The sequence below is a fragment of the Oncorhynchus mykiss genome, chromosome 3, assembly GCF_013265735.2.
Source record: "Oncorhynchus mykiss isolate Arlee chromosome 3, USDA_OmykA_1.1, whole genome shotgun sequence".
Taxonomy (NCBI): Eukaryota; Metazoa; Chordata; class Actinopteri; order Salmoniformes; family Salmonidae; genus Oncorhynchus; species Oncorhynchus mykiss.
In genome coordinates this window covers 43,514,550-43,541,601 of record NC_048567.1, presented here as the reverse complement: position 1 = coordinate 43,541,601, position 27,052 = coordinate 43,514,550, and the positions used below count along the sequence as shown (strand labels likewise).

Sequence of the window (27,052 nt, the reverse complement as noted above, 5' to 3'; positions counted from 1 at the left end):
CGTCCGTTAGTGCGTTAATACGTTAGTCACACACGACATGTCAGACAGAACTGGCTTGATTTTGAAGAAACTTGTGTGAATAATGCGTCTTGCCATAGAGATCCGGTATTTACAAAATTTCATTGATTGGCCAGATGGTCTATAACAAGAGATTGAAAATGCAAACTTTGAAAGGTCACGCCCCTCACACCATTTGACCTAAACTTTCACTTCGGCATGGTCTAGAACATACTGTAAATGCATATAAATCAGTCAAAGATATTCATATTGCAACAACATTTTTTACACATGTTGTAAACACTGTCAAGAATCATTCATATCGACCACACGGTGGCACTATAATGAGGACATGTTTATATGTCTTGTTCTGTTTGACTCTTGATCTGTTTGGAACACATGTTAACCTCACTTGGGTACGCTAGTGTCCCACCTCGTCAACAGCCAGTGAAAATGCAGGCTGCCAAATTCAAAACAACAGAAATCCCATATTTAAAATTCCTCAAGCATACAAGTATTTTACACCATTTTAAAAAGATACACTTGTTGTAAATCCAGCCACAGTGTCCGATTTCAAAAAGGCTTTATGACGAAAGCACACCAAACGATTATGTTAGGTCAGAGCCAAGTCACAAAAAAACACAGCCATTTTTCCAGCCAAAGAGACTAGTCACAAAAAGCAGAAAGAGCGATAAAATTAATCACTAACCTTTGATGATCTTCATCAGATGACACTCATATGACTTCATGTTACACAATACATGTATGTTTTGTTTGGTAAAGTTCATATTTATATCCAAAAATCTGAGTTTACATTGGAGCTTTATGTTCAGTAGTTCCAAAACATCTGGTGATTTTGCAGAGAGCCACATCAATTTACAGAAATAATCATAATAAACATTGCTAAAAGATACAACTGTTATGCATGGAATTTTAGGTCCACTTCTCCTTAATGCAACCGCTGTGTCAGATTTAAAAAAAACACACCATACAATAATCTGAGTACAGCGCTCAGACAACAAAACAAGCCAAACAGATACCCGTCATGTTGTGGAGTCAACAGAAGTCAGAAATAGCATTATAAATATTCACTTACATTCACTTACATTTGATGATCTTCATCAGAATGCACTCCCAGGAATCCCAGTTCCACAATAAATGTTTGTTTTGTTCGATAATGTTCATAATTTATGTCCAAATACCTCCTTTTTGTTCACGAGTTTAGCCCAGTAATCCAAATTCATGAGGTGCGAGCAGACAAAAAGTTAAAAAGTTCCATTACAGTCCGTAGAAAATGTCAAACGATGTATAGAATCAATCTTTAGGATGTTTTTAACATAAATCTTCAATAACGTTTCAACCGGAGAATTCCTTTGTCTGTAGAAATGCAATGGAACGCAAGCTAACTCTCACGTGAACACGCATGGTCAGCTCATGCCACTCTGGCAGACCTCTGACTCATTCAGCTCCCATTCCCCCCTCCTTCACAGTAGAAGCATCAAACAAGGTTCTAAAGACTGGTGACATCTAGTGGAAGCCTTAGGAAGTGCAATATGACCCCATAGACACTGTATATTCGATCGGCAATGACTTGACAAACTACAAACCTCAGATTTCCCACTTCCTGGTTGGATTTTTTCTCAGGTTTTTGCCTGCCATATGAGTTCTGTTATACTCACAGACATCATTCAAACAGTTTTAGAAATGTCAGCGTGTTTTATATCCAAATCTACTAATTATATGCATTTTCTTTTAGGGCTGAGTAGCAGGCAGTTTAATTTGGGCACACTTTTCATCCAAAATTCCAAATACTGCCCCCTACCCTAGAAAAGTTAAGGGATATGAGTCTAGCTATCCCATGTGATATCTCAGACACCACTGACCTGATGTGGATTACACTTGGGTGAATGATGCTTCTTGCCATGATGCTTCTTGCCATTCTTGCCAAAATTATACTGATTGATCCAAGGGATCTTTCATGGGGGACATGTTTACTGCCTTGTTTTGTTATACATCGCACATGGGCTATACAAGGTTATGTTGAGTCTAGCGTGTCGCTGCAGGTGATGTAATGTGTGTTTGTTTTGTTTCCCTGCTCAGTTCAATGGTGATGAGGTCAACATGCGCCACCTGACCTCTGGCAGCTGGGAGGTGTCTCAGATCCTGGAGTATGATGAGGAAGCAGATACAGTGTACATTACTGATACTCTGACATAGGGTTGCACAATTCTGGTAACTTTCCCAAAATCCCAGTGGAAGATTCACATAATCAGGAGGGAGTAAGCAGAAAATTCAGAATCCTCCAACTAGGATTACTGGAAAACCTGGGAAGTTTGGGAAAGTTAACCGGAATTTTCAACCCTACTCTGACATGCCTACGATGTAGTGCTGAATTCAGTTGCAAAATATTGTTCAAGAATGTCATGCCGACTGAACCTGGACAACATATCATAACAACATATTTTCTTCTCTTTCTATAGTTATTTCCTTAGCACAGAAGATAGTTCAATACAAAGACAACTGTACAGGTACTGTATACATTCATTTAAATAGAAAGTATAGTAATTGCCAATATGCAGATGTTAGGCATCCAACAGATATCAACTCTGGTCCAAACATTTGTCTAGAGGTAAAGTGCATTTGGAAAGTAGTCAGACCCCTTGACCTTTTCCACATTTTGATACGTTACAGCCTTATTCTAAAACTGATTACATATTTTATATCATTCTACACAATATCATTCTACACACAACACCCCAAAATGACAATGTGAAAACAGATGTTTAAATATTTTTGCAAATGTAAAAAAATATAGATATAAATATATAGGATAAATATAAATATATATATATAGATATATTTACATAAGTATTCAGACCCTTTGCTATGAGACTTGAAATTGACTTGAAATTTCCTGTTTCCATTGATCATCCTTGAGATGTTTCTACAACTTGATTGGAGTCCACCTGTGGTAAGTTCAATTGATTGGACATGATTTAGAAAGGCACACACCAGTCTGTATAAACCAAGCCATGAGGCCAAAGGAAAGGTCCGTAGAGCTCCGAGACAGGATTGTGTCGAGGCACAGATCTTGGGAGAGGTACCAAAAAATGTCTGCAGCATTGAATGTCCCCAAGAACACAGTGGCCTCCATCATTCTTAAATGGAATAAGTTTGAACCACTAAGACTCTTCCTAGAGCTGGCCACCTGGCCAAACTGAACAATTGGGGGAGAAGGGCCTTGGTCAGGGAGGTGACCAAGAACCCAATGGTCACTCTGACAGACCTGCAGAGTTCCTTTGTGGAGATGGGCGAAACTTCCAGAAGGACAACCATCTCTGCAGCACTCCACCAATCAGACCTTTATGGTAGAGTGGCCAGACGGAAGCAAATCCTCAGTAAAAGGCACCTGACAGCCCGCTTGGAGTTTTCCAAAACGCACCTAAGGACTCTCAGACCATAAGAAACAAAATGATTTGGTCTGATGAAAACTTTTGGAATAAATGCCAAGTGTCACTTCTGGAGGAAACCTGTCACCATCCCTACTTGAAGCATGGTGGGGGCAGCATCATGCTGTGGGATATTTTTCAGTGGCAGGGACTGGGAGACTAGTCAGAATCGAGGGAAAGATGAACAGAGCAAAGTACGGAGAGATCCTTGAGAAAACCTGCTTCAGAGTGGTTAGGACCTCAGACGGAGGTGAAGGTTCATCTTCCAACAGCACAACGACCCTAAGCACACAGCCAAGACAACGCAGGAGTGGCTTCAGGATCGTCTCTGAATGTCCTTAAGTGGCCCAACCAGAGCACGGACTTGAACCCGATCGAACATCTCTGGAGAGACATGAAAATAACTGTGCAGTGACGCTCCCTATCCAACCTGACAGAACCTGAGAGGATCTGCCGAGAAGAATGGAATAAACTCTGCAAATACAGGTGTGCCAAGCTTTTAGCGTCATACCCAAGAGGGTATTGTGTGTGTAGATTGATGAAGGAAAAACACTGTTCAATACATTTTAGAAGGCTTATCAAAATGTGGAAAAAGTAATGTGGTCTGAATACTTTCCGAATGCACTGTATATTGTAGGGACCAAGCTCTCAAGATAATTTGACTCTGACCTCTTACCGTATAGTATTTTCTCGACTTCTTTCAATCAGGGTGTCGGCGGTAAACCCATTTCAACGTGAATGCCTGACCTGCTCCCTGTTCAAAACACAATGCTCTTACTACGATGCAGTCTTCAACCAAGACTATCAATATGTCCTGCTGAACTGTAGAGGTAACAGTTCAATAAAGATAATCAGTTCATTCTGAGTTGGATACATGCCACCTGTAATTTTGCATTGTGTTTTATATAACATTTTCAGTTGAATGTACAACATATAAATTACAATAATAATTAGCAGACATTCAGTGATGTTTAAAATGTTGTCATGAAATGCTTAACAAATGATTAGAAATTCTTACAAGAACAAAAATGGTTATACTTGGTCTCGTTTCTGCAGGTCCTGGTATACCAAGAACCACCCTTTACAAACTGAATGACATGAGCAGTAAGTACAAGAGCACCATCAATTCAAACAATAACAACCATGGAACTGTGTGTATACTGCTTGCTTGTGTAAGAAAGGAAGAACAGTGGGATGAAGGGAAGAAAGGAATTTTTTTAGCAGGTCAAGGTTTTACACTTAATTCAAGGAGTTACACCCGGGAGTACACCTGGTTCTATACTATTTACTGCAGAATCCAGCCTATGTACCAATGGGACCTGGTCAAAAGTAAGGCTCTAAATAAGGAATAAAATGCCATTTGTAAAGCAGTCTAGGATACTGGAGTAGATACATGATCAACCTCTTCTTCCTTTGCAGGCACACTCCGTGAGTGATGTTGATTATTTCACTCATTAAAGTTGCGTCATTATATCCTCCGTAGGGCCACAACAAATGTATATCGCTGAATCAGTTTCCTAGCAATTTGATCATCATTTAGATGGATGTGGTACAATATTTAAATGAAACCTGGGTATCCTAAAGCATGTGTGTGCATTGAGTGGGATGTGTTTGGAAAATGTGTGTGTGAACAGATATGGTAATGTGATTAAATGAAAGGAGTCATGTCTATTGAATCAGTTCTAGCATATGATTTGATTATGCTGCTCGTTTCAATTTAAATGAGTTTAATTTTCAACTATGGATGTGTCTATTTTAGGATATTATGGCATACAATGTGCCTTTAGAAAATATTCATACCCCTTGATTCCACATTTTGTTGGGTTAAAGCCTGAATTCAAAATGGATCAAATAGATTGTTTTTCTCACCCATCTATGGCACACACAATACTCCATAATGACAAAGTAAAAACCCGTTTTTAGACATTTTTGCAAATATATTGAAAATTAAATACAGAAATGATCTAATTTACATAAGTATTCACACCCCTGAGTCAATACATGTTAAAATCACCTTTTGCAGCAATTACAGCTGTTTCTTTCTGGGTAAGTGTAACGCAGATGCTGGGAGTCAGGACGCAAGCACAGGAGGTGAATTTAGTCATAAATAGAACAGAGAGGGGGAGCGGGAGTAGACGTGACAGTAAGTCTCTAAGAGCTTTGCACACCTGGATTGTACAATATTTGCACATTATTATTATTTTGATTTCTTCAAGCTCTGTCAAGTTGGTTGTTGATCATTGCTAGACAGCCGTTTTCAAGTCTTGCCATAGATTTTCAAGCTAATGACAAGCCACCAACATGCTTGAAAATATGAAGAGTGGTACTCAGTGATGCATTGTGTTGGAATTTCCCCAAACACAACGCTTTGTATTCAGGACATTTTTTTAATATTTCTTTATTCTGTATTTTTTTTATTCCTTCTTTTCACTCTATCATTTAGGTTAGTGTTGTGAAGTAACTACAATGTTGTTGATCCATCTTCAGTTTTCTCCTATCACAGCCATTCAACTCTGTAACTGATTTAAAGTCAACATTGGCCTCATGATGAAATCCCTAAGCAGTTTCCTTCCTCTCCGGCAACTGAGTTAGGAAGGATGTCTGTATCTTTGTAGTGACTGGGTGGATTGATACACCATCCAAAGTGTAATTAATAACCATGGCGCGAGATGGTTGGAGTCGTCAACAAAACCGCAGGACAAAAAATATGATGACAAGTTTTTGAACTACCGGTAGTCTCTTTGATAAGATATACAGTATAAAGTCATCTGTGCATTTGAACGACAACATAAATACACCTATTTCACTTTTGCATGTCAAAAACCGAATCACCACTGCTGCGCATGCTGCCACTGTTTTGAACAGATTAGATTATACTATTTAGAACGAGCAGCCAGCTCACGAACGAACGAGTGCAACAGGGAGAACACAATCAGCATACAGATGCAATAAGTTAAAACACATTATCTAACTGGGGATAGCTATCTATCATAATATCACAAAGCATGACATGCTAGCCTCTAAATTTTCATTCTGAAATAACTTAATATTTCCGAGTTAGTCAGAGGAGTTTAGAAAGACTTGAAACTGGCATGGGAGCTAACGAGCCAGCAAGCTAACAGCTGAAACGACCAAAGTATTTCTCAGTGTTTCTCAAAATTACTGTAGCTGAATGATCAATTTTGCCTTGTGATACACCAAGTTTTATGCTGTTTTAGTCCACACAACATGTCGCCCTGTCACCTACTGTAGAACCTGATAAACGACATCAGGGGGAAACGATACAATTAGCCATGATTTTTTTGTCCTACCAGATCTGCGATGAGAAGATTCTAGGTGGGGTATCCATCTGTCCTTTGACCCTTGTTGGATGTAGTTTTCTGGTTTATCAGGTCCCAGGCTCCTAAGACTTTTATGATCATTTAATTACAAGTTAATTACAATTTGCTTTTTGCTTTTTCGCCTAAAAAGGCTGATCTATTGTAGTCTCACATGTGGAAAGTAAGCCATCTGGGGTGAGAGACTCATTGGGAGGAGGAGACTAGAGCAGACCCAGAAGTTCTGACTGAACCAAAGCATATTTGAAACCCCCTGGATGGTCCATTTACTTTTTGCTGTTATAATTTATGCTATGAAATCCTGTGATTTCATTGGGGCTTTTCCCACTCATAGCAAATAGCTGGCAACACAATCCAAGCAATGTTCTCGCGGCCATTGCACACATGGAGGCGGAACAGGCACTGCTGGCAGTCACTGAGGGGCAGAGCAGTAAGTAACTGATTAGCTTGTTTTGAACTATATATTTTTGAAACAGGAAAATTCACACATTGCAATTTTAAGAGCATTTAAAACATACTCCTTGATTCATTTAATATATATATTTAATATATATATATATATATATATATTATATACACACAGATTATAATAATTTATTCAATATATATTTATGAACTTTTTTGGCCAAATGAACCAGTTTTATATACAGTGCCTTGCGAAAGTATTCGGCCCCCTTGAACTTTGCGACCTTTTGCCACATTTCAGGCTTCAAACATAAAGATAGAAAACTGTATTTTTTTGTGAAGAATCAACAACAAGTGGGACACAATCATGAAGTGGAACGACATTTATTGGATATTTCAAACTTTTTTAACAAATCAGAAACTGAAATATTGGGCGTGCAAAATTATTCAGCCCCCTTAAGTTAATACTTTGTAGCGCCACCTTTTGCTGCGATTACAGCTGTAAGTCACTTGGGGTATGTCTCTATCAGTTTTGCACTTCAAGAGACTAACATTTTTTCCCATTCCTCCTTGCAAAACAGCTCGAGCTCAGTGAGGTTGGATGGAGAGCATTTGTGAACAGCAGTTTTCAGTTCTTTCCACAGATTCTCGATTGGATTCAGGTTTGGACTTTGACTTGGCCATGCTAACACCTGGATATGTTTATTTTTGAACCATTCCATTGTAGATTTTGCTTTATGTTTTGGAGGCACTTGTTGGAAGACAAATCTCCGTCCCAGTCTCAGGTCTTTTGCAGACTCCATCAGGTTTTCTTCCAGAATGGTCCTGTATTTGGCTCCATCCATCTTCCCATCAATTTTAACCATCTTCCCTGTCCCTGCTGAAGAAAAGCAGGCCCAAACCATGATGCTGCCACCACCATGTTTGACAGTGGGGATGGTGTGTTCAGCTGTGTTGCTTTTACGCCAAACATAACGTTTTGCATTGTTGCCAAAAAGTTCAATTTTGGTTTCATCTGACCAGAGCACCTTCTTCCACATGTTTGGTGTGTCTCCCAGGTGGCTTGTGGCAAACTTTAAACGACACTTTTTATGGATATCTTTAAGAAATGGCTTTCTTCTTGCCACTCTTCCATAAAGGCCAGATTTGTGCAATATACGACTGATTGTTGTCCTATGGACAGAGTCTCCCACCTCAGCTGTAGATCTCTGCAGTTCATCCAGAGTGATCATGGGCCTCTTGGCTGCATCTCTGATCAGTCTTCTCCTTGTATGAGCTGAAAGTTTAGAGGGACGGCCAGGTTTTGGTAGATTTGCAGTGGTCTGATACTCCTTCCATTTCAATATTATCGCTTGCACAGTAATCCTTGGGAAGTTTAAAGCTTGGGAAATCTTTTTGTATCCAAATCCGGCTTTAAACTTCTTCACAACAGTATCTCGGACCTGCCTGGTGTGTTCCTTGTTCTTCATGATGCTCTCTGCGCTTTTAACGGACCTCTGAGACTATCACAGTGCAGGTGCATTTATACGGAGACTTGATTACACACAGGTGGATTGTATTTATCATCATTAGTAATTTAGGTCAACATTGGATAATTCAGAGATCCTCACTGAACTTCTGGACAGAGTTTGCTGCACTGAAAGTAAAGGGGCTGAATAATTTTGCACGCCCAATTTTTCAGTTTTCGATTTGTTAAAAAAGTTTGAAATATCCAATAAATGTCGTTCCACTTCATGATTGTGTCCCACTTGTTGTTGATTCTTCACAAAAAATACAGTTTTATATCTTTATGTTTGAATCCTGAAATGTGGCAAAAGGTCACAAAGTTCAAGGGGGCCGAATACTTTCGCAAGGCACTGTATATATGTAATTTGCATTTATTTATTTACAACAACAAAAAATATTTAACCTTTATTTAACTAGGCAAGTCAGTTAAGAAAAAAATACAATTTACAATGATGGCATACCCTGGCCAAACCTTCCTCTAACCCGGACTCTTGTGCCTCATCCTGTGGGACTCCCGATCACAGCCAGTTGTGATACAACCTGGGATCGAACCAGGGTCTGTAGTGACGCCACTAGCACTGCAATATATACCAAAAAAATACCAATCACAAGTGGGTCGCCACCCCTAACGCCGTAATGGGCGAGCCACTGCCGAACTTCACCGCTCTGAAACGGATATTCAAAGTCTGATTTTTTATTTTTACCCATCTACAAATAGGTGGCATTCTTTGCGAGGCATTGGAAAACCTCCCTCGTCTTTGTGGTTCAAAAATCAAAATCAAATTTTATTGGTCACATACATAGCAGATGTTAAAGGAGGTGTAGAGAAATGCTTGTGCCTCTAGTTCCGACAGCGCAGTGATATCTAACGAAATGCTTGTGCATCTAGTTCCAACAGTGCAGTAGTGTCTAACAAGTAATCTAACAATTCCCCAACTACTACCTTATACACACAAATGTAAAGGAATGGAATAACAATATGTACATATAAATATATGGATGAGCGATGGCAAGACGCAATAGATGGTGTAAAATACAGTTTATACATATGAGATGAGTAATGTAAGATATGTAAACATTGGATCTGTGTTTGAAATTCACTGCTCAATTGAGGGACCTTACAGATAATTATCCAGAAAAGAGCCTTTAACTTCTACAACCACCTAAAACGAAGCGATTCCCAAACCTTCCATAACAAAGCCATCATCTAAAGAGAGATGAACCTGGAGAAGAGTCCCATAAGCAAGCTGGTCCTGGGGCTCTGTTCAAAAACACAAACACACCCCACAGAGCCCCAGGACAGCAGCACAATTAGACCCAAGCAAATCATGAGAAAACAAAAAGATAATTACTTGACACATTGGAAAGAATTAACAAAAAAAAAACATAGCAAACTAGAATGCTATTTGGCCTTAAACAGAGAGTACACAGTGGCAGAATACCTGACCACTGTGACTGACCCAAACTTAAGGAAAGCTTTGACTATGTACAGACTCAGTGAGCATAGCCTTGCTATTGAGAAAGGCCGCTGTAGACAGACATGGCTCTCAAGAGAAGACAGGCTATGTGCTCACTGCCCACAAAATGAGGTGGAAACTGAGCTGCACTTCCTAACCTCCTGCCCAAGGTATGACCATATTAGATAGACATATTTCCCTCAGATTACACAGATCCACAAAGAATTCGAAAACAAATCCAATTTTAATAAACTCCCATATCTACTGGGTGAAATTCCACAGTGTGCGATCACAGCAGCAAGATTTGTGACCTGTTGCCACAAGAAAAGGGCAACCAGTGAAGAACAAACACCATTGTAAATACAACCCATATTTATGCTTATTTATTTTCCCTTGTGTACTTTAACCATTTGTACATTGTTACATTTGTACATTTGAAATGTCTTTATTATTTTTAAACGTCTGTATGGAAATGATGAGGTTTTGTGTGTAGGCCAGTGACACAACATCTCATTGAACCCATTATAAATGCAGGCTCTAATAAGCCCAAATTTGCAAATAGTCAAGGGGTGTGAATACTTTCTGAAGGCAATAACATTATATGCAATTCGGAGTCTATGCAGATATTAAAACACAATGCTTTACCATGACGGATTTAAGAGAGATTATGTGTCTGCTTAATCCAAATATTTATTTTTCCATCTCTGTATATAGAGAATGACACTTTGGAGAAGAACACTGCACTAAGAGATGCACTGATATATAGGAATATACCAAGGAGAGATATCAGGACCCTACAAATCAACAACTTTGGTATGACAATCCAATCTTTCTCATGATCATTCTATCATCGTGACCACCATCTTCATAATCATCTTTGGTCTATTAACATCATCACCACTGTCACTGTAATCATAGTTGTCATCATCAGCATCATCATGAATCATCATCCTTATCCCTCATGTGGTTCATTCATGGAATAATAGCAAAGTAACAGGTAACATATTTCAGCTTTCAGCATTTTTCAGCATTTTTCACCTGCTACGTGCAGACAATTCGACAGGCAGGGTTTTTAGATGTAGTGTGAGCCATGGAGCTTGCAGTGCCCGAGTACATAATAAACAGATACCAGGGATAAACACAATTAAAATAACAGGTGCACAGCTCTGTGAGGTGATTATGAATCAGCTCTGGAATGAGAAGCCTGCCAATCTACTAATCCAATTAGATGGGATGGCTCGCCATATGGGTTCTTCACTCTGAACCGTGTGCGCAATTAGACACAATGTGCTGCATTTCATTAAGGCTTCTGAATGGAGACTGCACCTCAATTTCTAGCTCCATTTCAAGGATTGCCTTTTGTCCATGTTTTTTTTTTTTCACTCTTGATTTTGTATGTACGCTGCCATACGTGTAAAGTTGCCTGCAATGTAATCAGTTGCTCGGTCATTTGTCGAGCGATGTAACATGTCATTTGTCAAGTCATCATATCATGCAATCAGAACAGGTTAAACATCTGAAGATTCTCACAAGATTCTCATTGGAGAAATAAACATGATGTGTTAAGGTACTACATTTGGAAGGCTGATTGGTACTTAGTATAATCAATGTTCATTTGAGGTGTAAGGGAATTCTGATTTATTTTATAGCACTTCGTCTGGAGCTGACCTTGCCAATAGATTTTGATGAGGCCACAGCGCATCCACTTCTGCTGATCCTGTACGTATCCTACCCTTCACCAATCCTTATCTTGGAGTGTACTGTGTGTGAAATTTCCCTACATCCTTATCCTTATCAGTGGCTTCAGATTGAATATTGTTTTAGAGCAATAGCAGAACCAAGTTTCGCATCAACATTTCTCCTGAGATTATTGAGGGATCAAAATAAAGACTATTGTCATTCCATATATCACTCCAGGGACATAGAAAATAAGTGTCTGTGTAGTGTGTTTATCCAGCTAGTGATTTTCCAAAAAGTCTTATTTCTGTATCAGTAACAAGGTTTCCAAACAACTGTTTTTATGCGAGTAAAGTACAAGTCAGATAAAAACAAATGTCACGACAGGCCTGATGGAAACTGCTAATTTGTCTGTAAACTTTCCAAATGTTGAGAAAACTAAATACGTTAGACAAATTGGGATCTTTTTGTGTCTGTAAAATTAATTATGTGAGAAATGGTGGTTGAAATTACTTTAATCCGGAATATTGATATAATAAGTCACACGGAGTCACACGGTGATATGTTAGTGTGGTCCTCCCACTACAGATTAAATAAATTATGATGAACTTCACAGGGTGGTGAAAGTACACGATGATGAGCGTGATGCTCCTTTGATTGATTCTTGGCTGCTGTTTGACAAATAAATATAATCTTGCTGTTTTGTCCATAATAATCTCTTCATGTAGGCTAGCCTACCCGAACTGTATATCTGTGAGCTGTTGGTTAGAGCTCACATGTCAAAACCAGAGTGGATATTTAAGTGATAATGCTTGAGAAGCCAGTGTTTGGAGGATATATTTGCACGGAAATTGCCTCTCGGGCCGGAAAACCGTGCCTATAAATCCTCCAAACATCGGCTTTGAGGGCATTATCACGTTTATTTAAAATATATATATTTTAACCTTTATTTATCTAGGGAAGTCAGTTAATACGAACTAATTCTTATTTACAGTAACAGCCTAGGAACAGTGGGTTATCTGCCTTGTTCAGGAGCAGAATGAAAGATTTTTTACCTTGTCAGCTCAGGGATTCGATCTAGCAACCTTTCGGTCACTGGCTACCTGCCTCCCCAATACAACAGGTTATTCAAAACATATTTAAATAATGATTGACATATTTTAATACAAATTCTTATTTAGATTTATTTATTCATACTATTTCATCCTTCCACAAGATTTAGTCCCGACACAAATCTAGGGTTGATACCCAAGCTGGCTAGTCGTTCGTTCTATCGGTTCGGTTGCCAGAGACGTGACTCAGCCATTCAGTCTTTTTGTTCTGTATCTATGGACACGACCCAGTTGTTCATTCTAAATGTGCTATTACCATACTGGCTGGCAACATTCTTGTCCCTTGCTTGCTAGCTAGCCAACTACGGCTAACTTACTGTCACGTCAAAACTGCAGCATTTGGATTTGTTTGAGCTGTTTTCTAGTGACATTTATTTGGATATATCCATAACAATGAGCTAATGAGGTGCAATTTCACCTAGAAAATGTGCTCACTCGTCAGGACACTGTTCTTCTACAACACAGCAAACACAATCACCTCAAACTGAAGCTGGAAAGACTGCAAACTAGATGCACTTAGTTTTGTTTGACCTTTTTTCAATACATTTTTTTTGTATACAGTGCATTTGGAAAGTTTTCAGACCCCTTGACTTTTTAAATTTTTTTGTTAAGTTACAGACTTCTACAATTGATTGAATAAATTATTTTCCTCATCAATATACACACAATGCCCCATAATGACAAAGCAAAAACAGGTTTTTATAAATGTTTGCAAATGTATACAAAATAAAATACCTTTGCTATGAGACTCGAAATTGAGCTCAGGTCCATCCTGTTTCTACAACTTGATTGGAGTCCACCTGTGGTAAAATCAATTGATTGGACATGATTTGGAAAGGCACACATGTCAGAGAAAAAAACAAACCATAAGTTCAAAGGAATTTTCCGAGAGCGCCTAGACAGGATCGTGTCGAGGCACAGATCTAGGGAATGGTACCCAAACCAATCTGCAGCATTGAAGGTCCCCAAGACCACAGTGGCCTCCACAATATTTAAATGGATGAAGTTTAGAACCACCAAGTCTCTTCCTAGAGCTGGCCGCTCGGCCAAACTGAGCTATTGGGGATAAGGGTTTTGGTCAGGGAGGTGACCAAGAATCCAATGGTAACTCTGACAGAGCTGCAGAGTTCCTCTGTGGAAATGGGAGAACCTTCTAGAAGGATAATCATCTCTGCAGCACTCCACCAATCAGGCATTTATGGTAGAGTGGCTAGACAGAAGCCACTCCTCAGTAGAAGGCACATGACAGCCCGCTTGGAGTTTGCCAAAAGGCACCTAAAGGACTCTCAGACGATGAGAAACAAGATTCTCTGGTCTGATGAAACCAAGATTGAACTCTTCGGCGTGAATGCCAAGCATCACTTTTGGAGAAAACCTGGACCATCCCTGTGGGGAAGCATGGTGGTGGAAGCATCATTCTGTGGGATGTTTTTCAGCGACAGGGACTGGGAGACTTGTCAGGATCGAGGTAAAGATGAACGGAGCAAAGTACGGAGAGATCCTTGATGAAAACCTGCTCCGGATCGCTCAGGACCTCAGACTGGAGAAAAGGTTAACCTTCCAACAGGACAACGTCCCTAAGCACACAGCCAAGACATCGCAGGAGTGGCTTCGCTACAAGTCTCTGAATGTCTTTGAGTGGCACAACCAGAGTCCGAACTTGAACCCGATTGAACATCTCTGGCGAGAACTGAAAATAGCTGTGCAGTGACTCACCCCATCCAACCTGATAGAGCTTGAGAGGATCTGCAGAGACATTCCGACACGGAACTAACCACTTGACAGATCCTCCACATAAGAGTTACAAGTTGGAAACCAGAAGGTGATACCTGAGTTTAGAGTTTTTTGGGACATTTCATCATTGACCTTTAACTTTTTCTTTTTATTTTTTTACCCCCCTTTTTCTCCCCAATTTCGTGGTATCCAATTGGTAGTAGTTACTGTCCTGTCTCATCACTGCAACTCCGCTGCAACTCCGCTGCGCTGCCCCATGGGCCTCCTGGTCACGGCTGCTGCGACAGAGCCTGGGCTCAAACCCAGAATCTCTGGTGGCACAGCTAGCACTGCGATGCACTTGTACCCAATGATCATAAGTTAAAACATAAAAAAAGTGATTTTCAATCTCTGTGAGATTCGCAATAGGGAGTAAGCAAAAAAACTAATTGCAGGTTTCAAAATCAGTTTTCACTAATCCTAGCCTTTAATGTAACAGAGAAGCATTTCTTCTCATTTTCTTAACCACAGATTATAGAAACATGCAATTTTAACATATTTAGACACTGGTATGGTGCTGGAGAAATGAATATGAGGTTGAAAAGTGGCAGAATTGCCCTTTAATAGTGTGAATAATCTAACTAGTTTTGCCATTTTGTCAATGTTAGTAATCTAGTTAACTCATTATTAGCTACCTAGCTCATATGTCAGTGGTTGAAAGTTGTTATGACTTCAAAAACACTTGAACACACTCCTGTTGTATTTATCACTACTAGGATATACGATATTCCAATGAGCACTGAACACACCAGAAGTAACCCATGTTGCACCTTGATGGTAAGTTCAATTTGACCAACTTTCATGGTGTTCCATAGTGACAGTGCCCCCGGTGGCCAGGCGGTGAGTGACCAGTTTGTTCTTGACTGGGACTCTGTTCTGGTCAGCTCAGATAACGTCATTGTGGCTCGCCTGGACGGCAGTGGGAGTGGGTTCCTGGGCCAGCGGGTCCTACATGAAGTCCACCAGCGTTTGGGAACTGTGGAGGTGCAGGACCAGATCGCAGCAGTAGAGTATGTACTGGAGCATGATCTGAACATAATCTGAAAGCTCTCACATGGATACTGTTGAAATAAATTGTTGATTCGATGGGAACTGATTCATTGCATTTCAGAAATATTAGACTTTAATACCCTCCCGTATTTTCTTAGGTACCTGACCAAGCTGCCATATGTGGATAAAAATAAAGTTGCTGTTTATGGAAAGGTAAGGAAGTGTAATTTAGAATATTTGTGGATATGGCTATAATCCCTTTTTTTGTATTCTTACTTACAGTACATGGGTTTTTACCTATATCCAACATTGCATGTCCAACTATTTTTGGGGGTGTTTCCCCAGGCTTATGGGGGTTTCCTGAGCTCTCTTCTACTCCTCTCCTCTGGCTCCATGTTCAGATGTGGGGTTGCAGTTGCTCCCGTGACAGACTGGAGACTCTACGGTAATTTTCCAGTCTAAGATAAATCCTTTCAGTAGCCATTAATTTAATAGAGTTTGTCAAGTCATGTCCAATATCTCTTAGAAGTTATGCTGATGGCCACTTAATACATCAGGATTTGTCAAATGTGGTAGGCGGATGCGGCACTCATCCACTGACGTGAAATGTAGGGCCACGTCCAATAAGGCTGAAGGATGTTGTTGTTTATACCATTCATGTGAATGGTAAGGCCAGCATTTGCTATTACTCTATATAAATATGTCAGGCACTGGGAGGAAATACAGTGTTTCTTACTACTTCAGAACTGCCTTTGAATATCTACCTCAAAACACAGTGGCATGAAGCCCATTCATAGTTCAGGGATGTTAGAGGTAATAATGAGAGAAAATATACCTGCTTCCTGTCTATGCAATCACTGGAATCTTTTCTCACTTTCCAGTTCGCCTGAATTTTCGCTCTTTACTTTACATGATCAATCTCATGTTTCCTACCTGTCATTTTTCACTTAGTGGAAAAATCCACTCAAAAACTATGTTTTGGTATTTTTTTTAAATTAGTCCACTGTTAATACAGTCCCAGAAGGTTTTGCATGTCAGCAGTCAACTTTTCAAGATATTGGGTTTTCAAGCAGTGTGACTTGCCACATCCTCATCATGAAGTGGCAGGTGACACTTTGCTTCTTGAAAGTCCAATATCTTGAAAGCTTGACTGCCGACACAAAACATTTTGGGACTGTATTAATAGTGGACTAATGAAAGAAATTCCAAAAACACACTTAACTATATTGTATTTTTCCAAAGGTTCGGCCTTCACTGAGCGTTACTTTGGGTTTCCAGTCCAGGATGAGCGTAAATACCAAGTATGATTGACTTTCCACATTTAAACAAAAAATGTAATATTGAGAGGTGGACAAGGTCGAAGCACTTTGACAATTCTACATTTAATCTTATCATTAGCAATTCATCCAATAAACATTTGTTACAGTGCAATAGTGTCATATCTGTTGATTCTTCGCTAATGGCAAGCCTCTGGTAGTGGCAAGCCTCTGCTAAAATTTATTTTATTTTACCTTTATTTAACTCTGCCTTGTTCAGGGGCAGAAATCACACCAAGCTGTGCTTGAATGCATTTCTCTTATAGAAAACTAGTTGGTATTTACAGTATGTTTTCAGTATCTTTCACTGATATAAAATTGTCATTGTGTCTCGAACAGCTCTCCAGTCTGCTTCCCAACATCACAGGCACAGGTCAACGGAAGTTTCTCATCATCCATGGAACAGCAGATGGTGAGTACTAGTTCTCTCGAGTTGCTACTCAGAGCATGGTTGAACGCTATTGTTGGACATCAATGTGGAGCTTATTTTGTAGGTTTAATGAAAAAGATAGGAGATAAGCCGTTATCTAATTACTGTTTTATCTGTCAGACAGACAGTGTTTAGGTCAAACAATGGGCTTATTCATTGTGTTCAGTTGATTGTTAGCCTTAAGTGGGGATAAAAAGACAGATGTATCATACTGTTGTTAATGAAATAAGATATAATTGACAGGCACTCACAAAAATAGAACTGAGCAGCACACGTTATAATTGCATACCAGGTACTTGTGCACATGCTAGATTTTTAGTCTGTGCTCATTTAAACCTGAGATACAGTGCATTTTATACTTAGAACTTGTCTTATAAGAAGAATCTTCAATTGTACGTCTATTGTGCTATAGCTTAATCTACTGTATCAGATCTATTTCATTTCTCAATAGCTTAGTGACTACGACAATGGATACTGTTTTTTTCTACATTACTCCAGCCTCAGCCCTGTAATTATATTTAATTGTGTGAAATTGCCTACAATGTTATTAATTTTGGATGAAAATGCTTGTCGAGCAAGGACACCAACGTTTCAATTATCTCTCTTTCAGCCACCGTTCATTTCCAGCATTCCGCGGAGCTGGTGAAACTTCTGTCAATATCAAATGTTAACTACACTCTGCAGGTGACTAGTTACATTCTCCCTTCCTATGCCAAGCGCCATTTAATGTCCCTGACAAAGGAGGCCTCAGTGATGCATGTATAATTGAAGCTGACCTCCCCCTCTGCCTTGAATAATTTATTATTTAAAGTTTGACAAAGTGGAAATAGTTACCTGCTGCGTGGTGCCAAACCTGCCCTGAGGAAAATCTGTCTGATATTTAAAAAAGGCCCCACCTTTGAAAAGTAAGTGGGAGAGGAGGGAGAGGGAGAATTCAACAAAGAACTAGTGGAGCGATAATGGTAAGAGTTAAATTACATAAAGGTAGACTCGGCTAAATTACGTTGCCACGAGCAGCATTGCAGATGTGCCAGACGCAAGACTTCGCTCTCACACAGTCACCCACAGTATCTGTGCAGGAGTTGGCTTCTTAAAACGTGGTAGCTGCAGGACCAAAACAGTGGAGGAGTTAAGCCTTGCCCGTCACCGTATGTAGTTGTTATGGAAATTGACCCACCATGCTGTTTACTTTGTGCCCCTGCGTCATATCGCTGAGTCTACGTTGAAGTGTAATTAATAACAGCAGTTCTGCATGTGTGTTGTGGCATTGATAATAGTGGTAGTCATAGAAGTTAACACTTCTTTTTATCTCATTCGTAATAACAGTAAATGTAAAACTAATCTGCTGTAAAATTCAATATAAAGATAATGAACAACTATCTATTTCTCTGTTCCCTAGATCTTCCCGGACGAAGGCCACAACATTTACTCTGTGAAGAGCCAACGCTACTTGTTGAACTCTGTCATGACCTTCTTCAGGGAATGCTTCCTAGTGGAAATCCCTGTAGCTCATCCTGTGTCTGAGGATGACTAGGATGACCATATCTCACCTTGTTTTTGTAGAACCTGTTGCTCCTGGAAACGAGAAAGTGGTCTATGACCTGCTTGTCTGAGGAACCACCAGTGAGAAGTGGTGAGGTATGGTGAGACAAAGTGAATGAGAGAGGGGTCAGACAATGTTGTTGTGCTCTATGAAGGGTAATGATAGGCTGAGATGAGATTGAAGATTTTTCCTGTACAGTGATAATTTTTCCTATTGCTATGATCACACAATAGTTCACATAGAAACATTTTTGGGTATTACCAGTGTTCTGCAAATATCATAAGTATACAGTTAGCGTGGTAGAGTTTCAGTAGAGAAGAAGGGAAACTTCATATTAGCTGTTTGTATGGGAGATATGTTTTTGTCTTTACTGTTAAAGATGTGAAGGGAGATATTTATTTATTTTTCCTTTTAAAGAATATAGTTATTTCAGACAGCTGTAATGTATTGTGAATTTTATACCTAGATACATATTCAATTCTAATATGGCATTTAAGCAGGCGCTTTTTATCCAAAGCAATTTACAGAGTATGCATTAGGGACAAATACAGGTAAACGGGATCCTTGGACTTCACTCTTCACATTTCCCCCCCAAAATAAAATGACCTGGGAAATTAAAACATTTCCCCCAATATTGCACTAATGCAATTTTACAAAATACACAATCCTTGCAGAAGCAAATTGGCAAACATTTTATATATAGCACATTATCCAATCAGGTTATCGCATGGAAGCCTTTAGTCTAGAGAATTTACTTCACACAAAGTCACAATAAATTCAAAGCACACACAAAATTGACACTGCTGGACCGCAGACAATACTTAAATACAGTTTAGAGTTCTCATCAGAACTGAATATTCTAAAATGAGCCCGAACCCCCCCAAAAAAATCCAGATAAAAAAAACAACAACTATAGGCTATATTGATTTAAAATGGTGTTGAGTACAACGTGGCGGTTGGGGTCCTTGCAGAGGAGTGAGTGGATGAGGAAACAGCCATTGGGACTAGAAAAAGCACAAAGAGAGGAAAACTCACCTTATTTATGATCAACTGATGCTGAAAATATTATAATCAAATAGGCTCATGCAATTGAAAGCATTGCTGCTACTGAAACTCACTCGGTCATATATTCAACCGTTATTCTAATGTAGTTTGAGAGTTCTTTCAATGGTGGATGGATGACTATCTATGTCAGGGGTGTCAAACTCATTCCATTTAGGGCCCAGTGTCTACTGGTTTTTGTTTTTTTCCTTTCAATTAACACCTATACAACCAGGTGAGGGGAGTTATTTACTAATTAGGGAAAGGGAAAGGGTGATACCTAGTCAGTTGTACAGCTAAATGCCTTCAACTGAAATGTGTCTTCCGCATTTTACCCAACCCCTCTGAATCAGAGATGTGCGGGGGGCTGCCTTAATCGACATCCACGTCTACGGCGCCAGGGGAACAGTGGGTTAACGGGCTTTAATTCATCAATCAAGTACAAGGGAGGAGCGAAAACCCACAAACCCCCACCCCATCTGGAATGAGTTGAACACGTTATGCGAACAAAATCTGAATGGAGAATGATTGCTATTTTATAGATTTCATCATCAACTGCGCACAGATACTGTGCTGCATGAACTCAGCTACTTCCTGTTCTATCATTTTCAATAATTCACATTCCACCAATCACAAATATGCAAGATGGTTACTGGGTAAATACTCAATAACTATTACCATTTCAAACAACTGATTCCACACTTTTTTTTAAACTAACCAACAGTGAAACAGAAAATAAGAAATACACCAATTTAATGCTATAGTTGTGTGTGGTCATGTAGATTATCATTTCAGAGACTGTGTGATCAACAAATTGTATAAGAGTAGATATGGATATTTTTAACAGAGTTGGTCCCCATTAAGATATCTTCATCTCCCCGTTATTTATGAGCTGATCTGCTATCTGTATAATCATCCACTTGATTTTGCCATATAGGAGATATTCTGTCATTCATTGGAGGTTAACTAGCAAGCTGAGCAATTTTGGTCATTTGTAGTTTGTATGATTCGACAATGCCATATCATACTCAGGGGGCGCGCGCTCTGTGTCGAAATAGCATAGACTTTCTGCTGAAATGCGCTGAATTAATTAAGGAACGTGATAATGCCTGGGGATATATGAACGTCCTGTTTTTCAATTCACAACAATGGCATTGGTGATCAAAGTTACTCTATCATTAGTAAATATCAGTTTCACTTGCTGTGAAATCTTCACATAGTGTCACAGCCAAGCCGGCAATGTGGCATATCGACAATTTTATTTTGGGAGAACCCTGGCAAAGTAACCATATCTTGGTTTTAAATGTTCCAAATGTGCACTTCCAGTTTTTGTGGTGTTTTCCAGGGCTCTTGGGATAAATATTAATTATTCCCGGTATTGAGACTTGGTAGATCTGGAAAATATTCATCCCTAGCGTGCATACATTTTTGAATGGGTGGCCCCAGCAGAACTCACAAGTTGATGTTGCAAGCGCCATGCTTTACCAACTGAGCCACTTAATTGTACATACAGTGGGGTTCGGAAATTATTGACACCCTTCATAAAGACGAGTTAAATAATACAAATTGTGGAATTATATTATTTTATTCTATTACAATTTCTCAAAGAAAGAGATTTTATTTAACAAGTAATATATACATACTGTATATATATTTGTTTTATTGACACCCTCGTTTTCAATACCTTTCAACGCCTCACATTGCAAGGATAACGGCACTGAGCCTTTTTCTAAAATGTTTTATGAGTTGGAAAACACATTAGGTGGGATCTTAGACCATTCTTCCAAACATAATCCTTTCGGATCATTGATATCCTTCATCTGTGTTCATGGACTGCCCTCTTCAAATCAAATCGCAGGTTTTCAATGGGTTTCAAGTCTGGAGACGGCCATTGCAAAATGTTAATTAACCATTTCTCTGTGGATTTTGATGTGTGCTTGGGATTATTGTCTTTCTGGACGATCCACTTGCGGCCAAGTTTCTGTCTCCTAGTAGAGGCAGACAGGTTTTTGGCTAAAATGTCCTGGTACTACAGTAGGTCAAATTCATGATGTTCACAGGTCATGCTACCTTGTCCTGCTGTCTCAACCTCTGAATGCTCAGCTATGGAAAGCCAACTGACTTTTACTCCTGAGGTGCAGACCTGTTGCACCCTCCATAACCACTGTTTATTCATTATTATTTATTATTATTTGACCCTGTGGGTCCTCTATGAACGTTTGAACATCTTGAAGAACGATCTGGCTTTAATGGCCATGTACTCTTATAATCTCCACCCGGCCACCCCTCAGAGCTTGGTTCCTCTCTAGGTTTCTTCCTAAGTTCCAGCCTTTCAAGGAAACGTTCTTTATATCTGTATTGTTTGCTCTCTGCAGTTTAAGCTGGGTTTTTGTACAAGCACTTTGTGACATCTGCTGATGTAAAAAGGACTTTATAAATACATTTGATTGATTGATTGATGATACTGTTGACCTTGAGGCCAGGCACCACACCCATAGTAGGGTAATATTTTTCATACAGTATATATTAATCAAATCACAATAAACTTTTACCAGTTGGACACAAATATACTTAGACTAAAGCTGATAGCATTTTAAAAATGAATGCAATATTTATTCAATTCAGTTTCAAATCATGAAATTCAAGTTCAAAATAGGAATTCTATAATTCAATTTGTGAATTACAAATTCAAAATATATTTTTTTTATTTAATATCCTAATACAAATTCAAAATTATGGAATTCAAATACAACTTCTGTTGGCACTGAAATACACTGTCCCTAAAAGGTAACTTCTCATTTTTAAAATGGCCTGTCTGGCAATGATATGAGTCAAACATTTATTCTAGTGTCAACATTTACTATAAAGTATAAAAAGGATCATTTTGGTCAAAAAGTATGTCTTGTCTAAAACTGAGACTTGCGAGATAATTGGAAGAAATTGTATGTCACGGAATGAAGGGTACTGTACTATTCATGAAAATCACAAATGAAATATGTTGAAACACAGCTTAGCCTTTTGTTAATCACCCTGTCATCTCAGATTTTCAAAATATGCTTTACAGCCAAAACTAGACAAGCATTTGTGTAAGTTTATCGATAGCCTAGCATAGCATTATGCCTTGCTAGCAGCAGGCAACCTTGTCACAAATCAGAAAAGCAATCAAATTAAATCGTTTACCTTTGATGAACTTCAGATGTTTTCACTCACGAGACTCCCAGGTAGATAGCCAAAGTTAATTTTTCCCCAAAATATTATTTTTGTAGGCGAAATAGCTCCGTTTGTTTAGAATCCATCCTCAAGGTGTTTTTCTAATATCTATTTGATAATATATCCGTCGGAACAATTAGTTTTTCAGTAGGACCGATTGGAGTAATGGCTACCTCTGTATTTTACGCGAGAATCTCTCTCGGAGCCACCATGTGACCACTTACGCAATGTGGCCGCCTATGGCTATTCTTCAACATAAATGCGTAAAACTACGTCACAATGCTGTAGACACCTTGGGGAATACGTAGAAAGCGTAAGCTCATTGATGGCACATTCACAGCTCAATAGGGACTCATTGGAACGCAGCGCTTTCAAAACCTGGGGCACTTCCGTATTGGATTTTTCTCAGGCTTTCGCCTGCAACATCAGTTCTGTTATACTCACAGACAATATCTTTACAGTTTTGGAAACGTTAGAGTGTTTTCTATCTAAAGCTGTCAATTATATGCATATTCTAGCATCTTGTCCTGACAAAATATCCCTTTTAAAACGGGAACGTTTTTTTTTCCAAAATTGAAAATACTGCCCCTAGAGTCGCAACAGGGAAGATTATGGCATGTCATTATTTTTTTCAGCCAGACAGCATCAGATACATGGGCTAGATATTGTAAAACAGAGGGGTGTTGTTTCGCTCGCTCAGAATGCTCCGGTGAGATACACTATATGACCAAAAGATGTCGAAAATCTCATTCCAAAATCATGGGCATTAATATGGAGTTGGTTGCCCTTTACTGCTATAACAGCCTCCACTCTTCTGGGAAGGATTTCCACTAGATGTTGTAAAATTGCTGCACGGACTTGCTTCCATTCAGCCACAAGAGCATTAGTGAGGTTGGACACTGATGTTGGGTGATTAGGTCTGGCTCACAGTCTGCTTTCCAATTCATCCCAAAGGTGTTTGATAGGGTTGAGGTCAGGGCTCTGTACAGCCTAGTCAAGTTCTTCAACACCAATCTCGACAAACCATTTCTGTATGGACCCCGTTTTGCATGGGGGCATCGTCATGCTGAAACAGGAAAGGGCCTTCCACAAACTGTTGTCACAAAGTTGGAAGCACAAAATTGTCTAGAATGTCATTGTACGCTGTAGCGTTAAGACTTCCCTTCACTGGAAATAAGGGGTCCAAACCCCAGACCATTATTCCTCCTCCACCAAACTGTAGAGTTGGCACTATGCATTGGGTCAGGTAGCGTTCTCCTGTAATCCGTCAAACACATATTTGTCCTTTGGATTGCCAAATGGTGAAGCGTGATTCATCACTCCAGAGAACGCGCTTCCACTGCTCCAGAGTCCAATGGCGGAAAGCTTTACACAACTCCAGCCTACGCTTGGCATTGCGCATGATGTTCTTAGACTTGTGTACGGCTGCTTGGCCATGGAAACCCTTTCCATGATGCTCCCGATGAACAGTTCTTGTGCTGATGTTGTTTCCATAGGCAGTTTGGAACTCGGTAGTGAGTGTTGCAACCAAGGACAGACCATAGTTACACGCTCTGCACTTCAGCACTCGGCGGTCTCGCTCTGTGAGCTTGCGTGGCCTACCATGTCACGGCTGAGCCGTTGTTGCTCCTTGACAAACGGACATCCTATGACTGTGCCGCGTTGAAAGTCACTGAGCTCTTCAGTACGGCTATTCTACTGCCAATGTTTGTCTATGAAGATTGTATGCCTGTTTGCTCGAATTTATACAGCTGTCAGAAACGGGAGTGGCTGAAATAGCCGAATCCACTAATTTGAAGCGGTGTCCACATGCAGTTGAAGTTGTAAGTTTACATACACTTAGGTTGGAGTCAATTAAACCCATATTACAACCACTCCACAAATTTCTTGTTAACAAACTTCACAAAAAGGTTTTGGCAAGTCGGTTAGGACATCTACTTTGTGCATGACACAAGTACATTTTCCCATTTTTTTTTACAGACAGATTATTTCACTTATAATTCAATGAAGTTTACATACACAAAGTTGACTGTGCCTTTAAACAGTTTGGAAAATTCCAGAAAAGTATGTAATGGCTTTAGAAGCTTCTGATAGGCTAATTGACGTAATTTGAGTCAAGTGGAGGTGTACCTGTGGATGTATTTCAAGGCCTTCCTTCAAACTCACTGCCTCTTTGCTTGGCATCATAGGAACATCATAAGAACTCCGCCAAGACCTCAGAAAATACATTGTAGACGTCCACAAGTCTGGTTCATCCTTGGGAGCAATTTCCACACCTGGACGTACCACGTTTATCTGTAAAATAGTATGCAAGTGTCAACACCATGGGACCGAGCAGTCATCATACCACTCAGGAAGGAGACGTGTTCTGTCTCCTAGAGATTAACGTACGTTGGTACGAAAAGTGCAAATCAATCCCAGAACAACAGCAAAGGATCTTGTGAAGATGCTGGAGGAATAAGGTACAAAAGTATCCATATCCACATTAAAACGAGTCCTATATCGACGTAACCTGAAAGGCCGCTGAGCAAGGAAGAAACCACGGCTCCAAAATCGCCATAAAAAAAGCCAGACTACGTTTTGCAACTACAAAAATAACTGTTTGGCCATAATGACCATCGTTATGTTTGGAGGAAAAAGGGGGAGGCTTGCAAGCCGAAGAACACCAGCACAACCGTGAATCACAGGGGTGGCAGCATCATGTTGTGGGGGTGCTATGCTGCAGGAGGGACTGGTGCACTTCACAAAATAGATGGCATCATGAGGTAGGCAAGTTATGTGGATATATTGAAGCAACATCTCAAGACGCCAGGAAGTTAAAGCCTGGTTGCAAATGGGTCTTCCCATTTCTGACTCAGTTTCATCAGCTCTGTCCAGAGGAATGGGCCAAAATTCACCCAACTTATTGTAGGAAGCTTGTGGAAGGCTACCCGAAACGTTTGACCCAAGTTAAATAATAATAAAGGCAACGCTACCAAATACGAATTGATTGTATGTAAACTTCTGACCCACTGGGAATGTGATGAAATAAATAAAGCTGAAATAAATAATTCTATCAACTATTATTCTGACGTTTCACATTCTTAAAATAAAGTGGTGATCCTAACTGACCTAAGACAGGGAATTTCTACAAGGATTAATTAAATGTCAGGAATTGGGGAAAAATCTGATTTAAATGTATTTGGCTAAGCTGTATTTAAACTTCCGACTTCAACTGTACATGCCATGTAGTGTCGTTTCAGCCATGAGAATTGAAGGAAAGTTGGTGGGTGCACAGTGTACTGTTCAGATACTGGAATTATTTTAAAGAATGTGCGAAGGTAAACTTCTTTTTGACTATGCATGATGTCCAATTGGATTAAAGTAAATATAAATACATTTGCCAAAATGATATATTTACTCCTGTCTATACAAAAATAAATACAATCATTCAAATAATTCATCAGAGGATCATGAGCTTCTTTAAAAAATTAGCTGTGGATTGTTTCAAATTAACAGTGCATAGCCCTATGCCTATTTGGGAAGCCTGCAATTTGGACAGCTCGCGTGGCAATTAGGCCTAGCTGATTATTGAGTAGCAGTTGTCATTGAAAATTATCTAAAATATGTGTGTAGATAAAAGTGTCATGTCTATAATTGAATGTATAATGTTGAGACGAGAAGAAGTGAAGGGGTGTGTGGCGAAGATATAGGCACATCTCTCTCCAGAATACATGCTCTCAGCTCTCCAGAGTGCCGTAGGTGTCTCCCGCTAATTATTGCACATTCATTGTTTCATTGTGTGAATTGTTTCCCCTTTGATTGTTTA

The 27,052-nt window shown here is 39.5% G+C and overlaps 1 protein-coding gene across 1 annotated transcript in view; it reads left to right on the top strand.

The window, feature by feature from the left end:
- Window positions 1-20,271, top strand: part of LOC110519993 (inactive dipeptidyl peptidase 10-like) — a 104,840-nt gene extending 84,569 nt beyond the window's left edge. Inside the window, exons 14-26 of the mRNA XM_021596933.2 lie at window positions 2,098-2,189; window positions 2,478-2,525; window positions 4,155-4,276; window positions 4,503-4,550; window positions 10,867-10,965; window positions 11,802-11,871; window positions 15,530-15,724; window positions 15,863-15,917; window positions 16,050-16,149; window positions 16,947-17,005; window positions 17,360-17,432; window positions 18,061-18,134; window positions 18,850-20,271. Of these exons, the coding sequence (XP_021452608.2) occupies window positions 2,098-2,189; window positions 2,478-2,525; window positions 4,155-4,276; window positions 4,503-4,550; window positions 10,867-10,965; window positions 11,802-11,871; window positions 15,530-15,724; window positions 15,863-15,917; window positions 16,050-16,149; window positions 16,947-17,005; window positions 17,360-17,432; window positions 18,061-18,134; window positions 18,850-18,984 (1,170 nt within the window). The 3' untranslated portion in view covers window positions 18,985-20,271. The remainder of the gene's footprint in view (window positions 1-2,097; window positions 2,190-2,477; window positions 2,526-4,154; window positions 4,277-4,502; window positions 4,551-10,866; window positions 10,966-11,801; window positions 11,872-15,529; window positions 15,725-15,862; window positions 15,918-16,049; window positions 16,150-16,946; window positions 17,006-17,359; window positions 17,433-18,060; window positions 18,135-18,849) is intronic.
- Window positions 20,272-27,052: the final 6,781 nt, after the last annotated feature.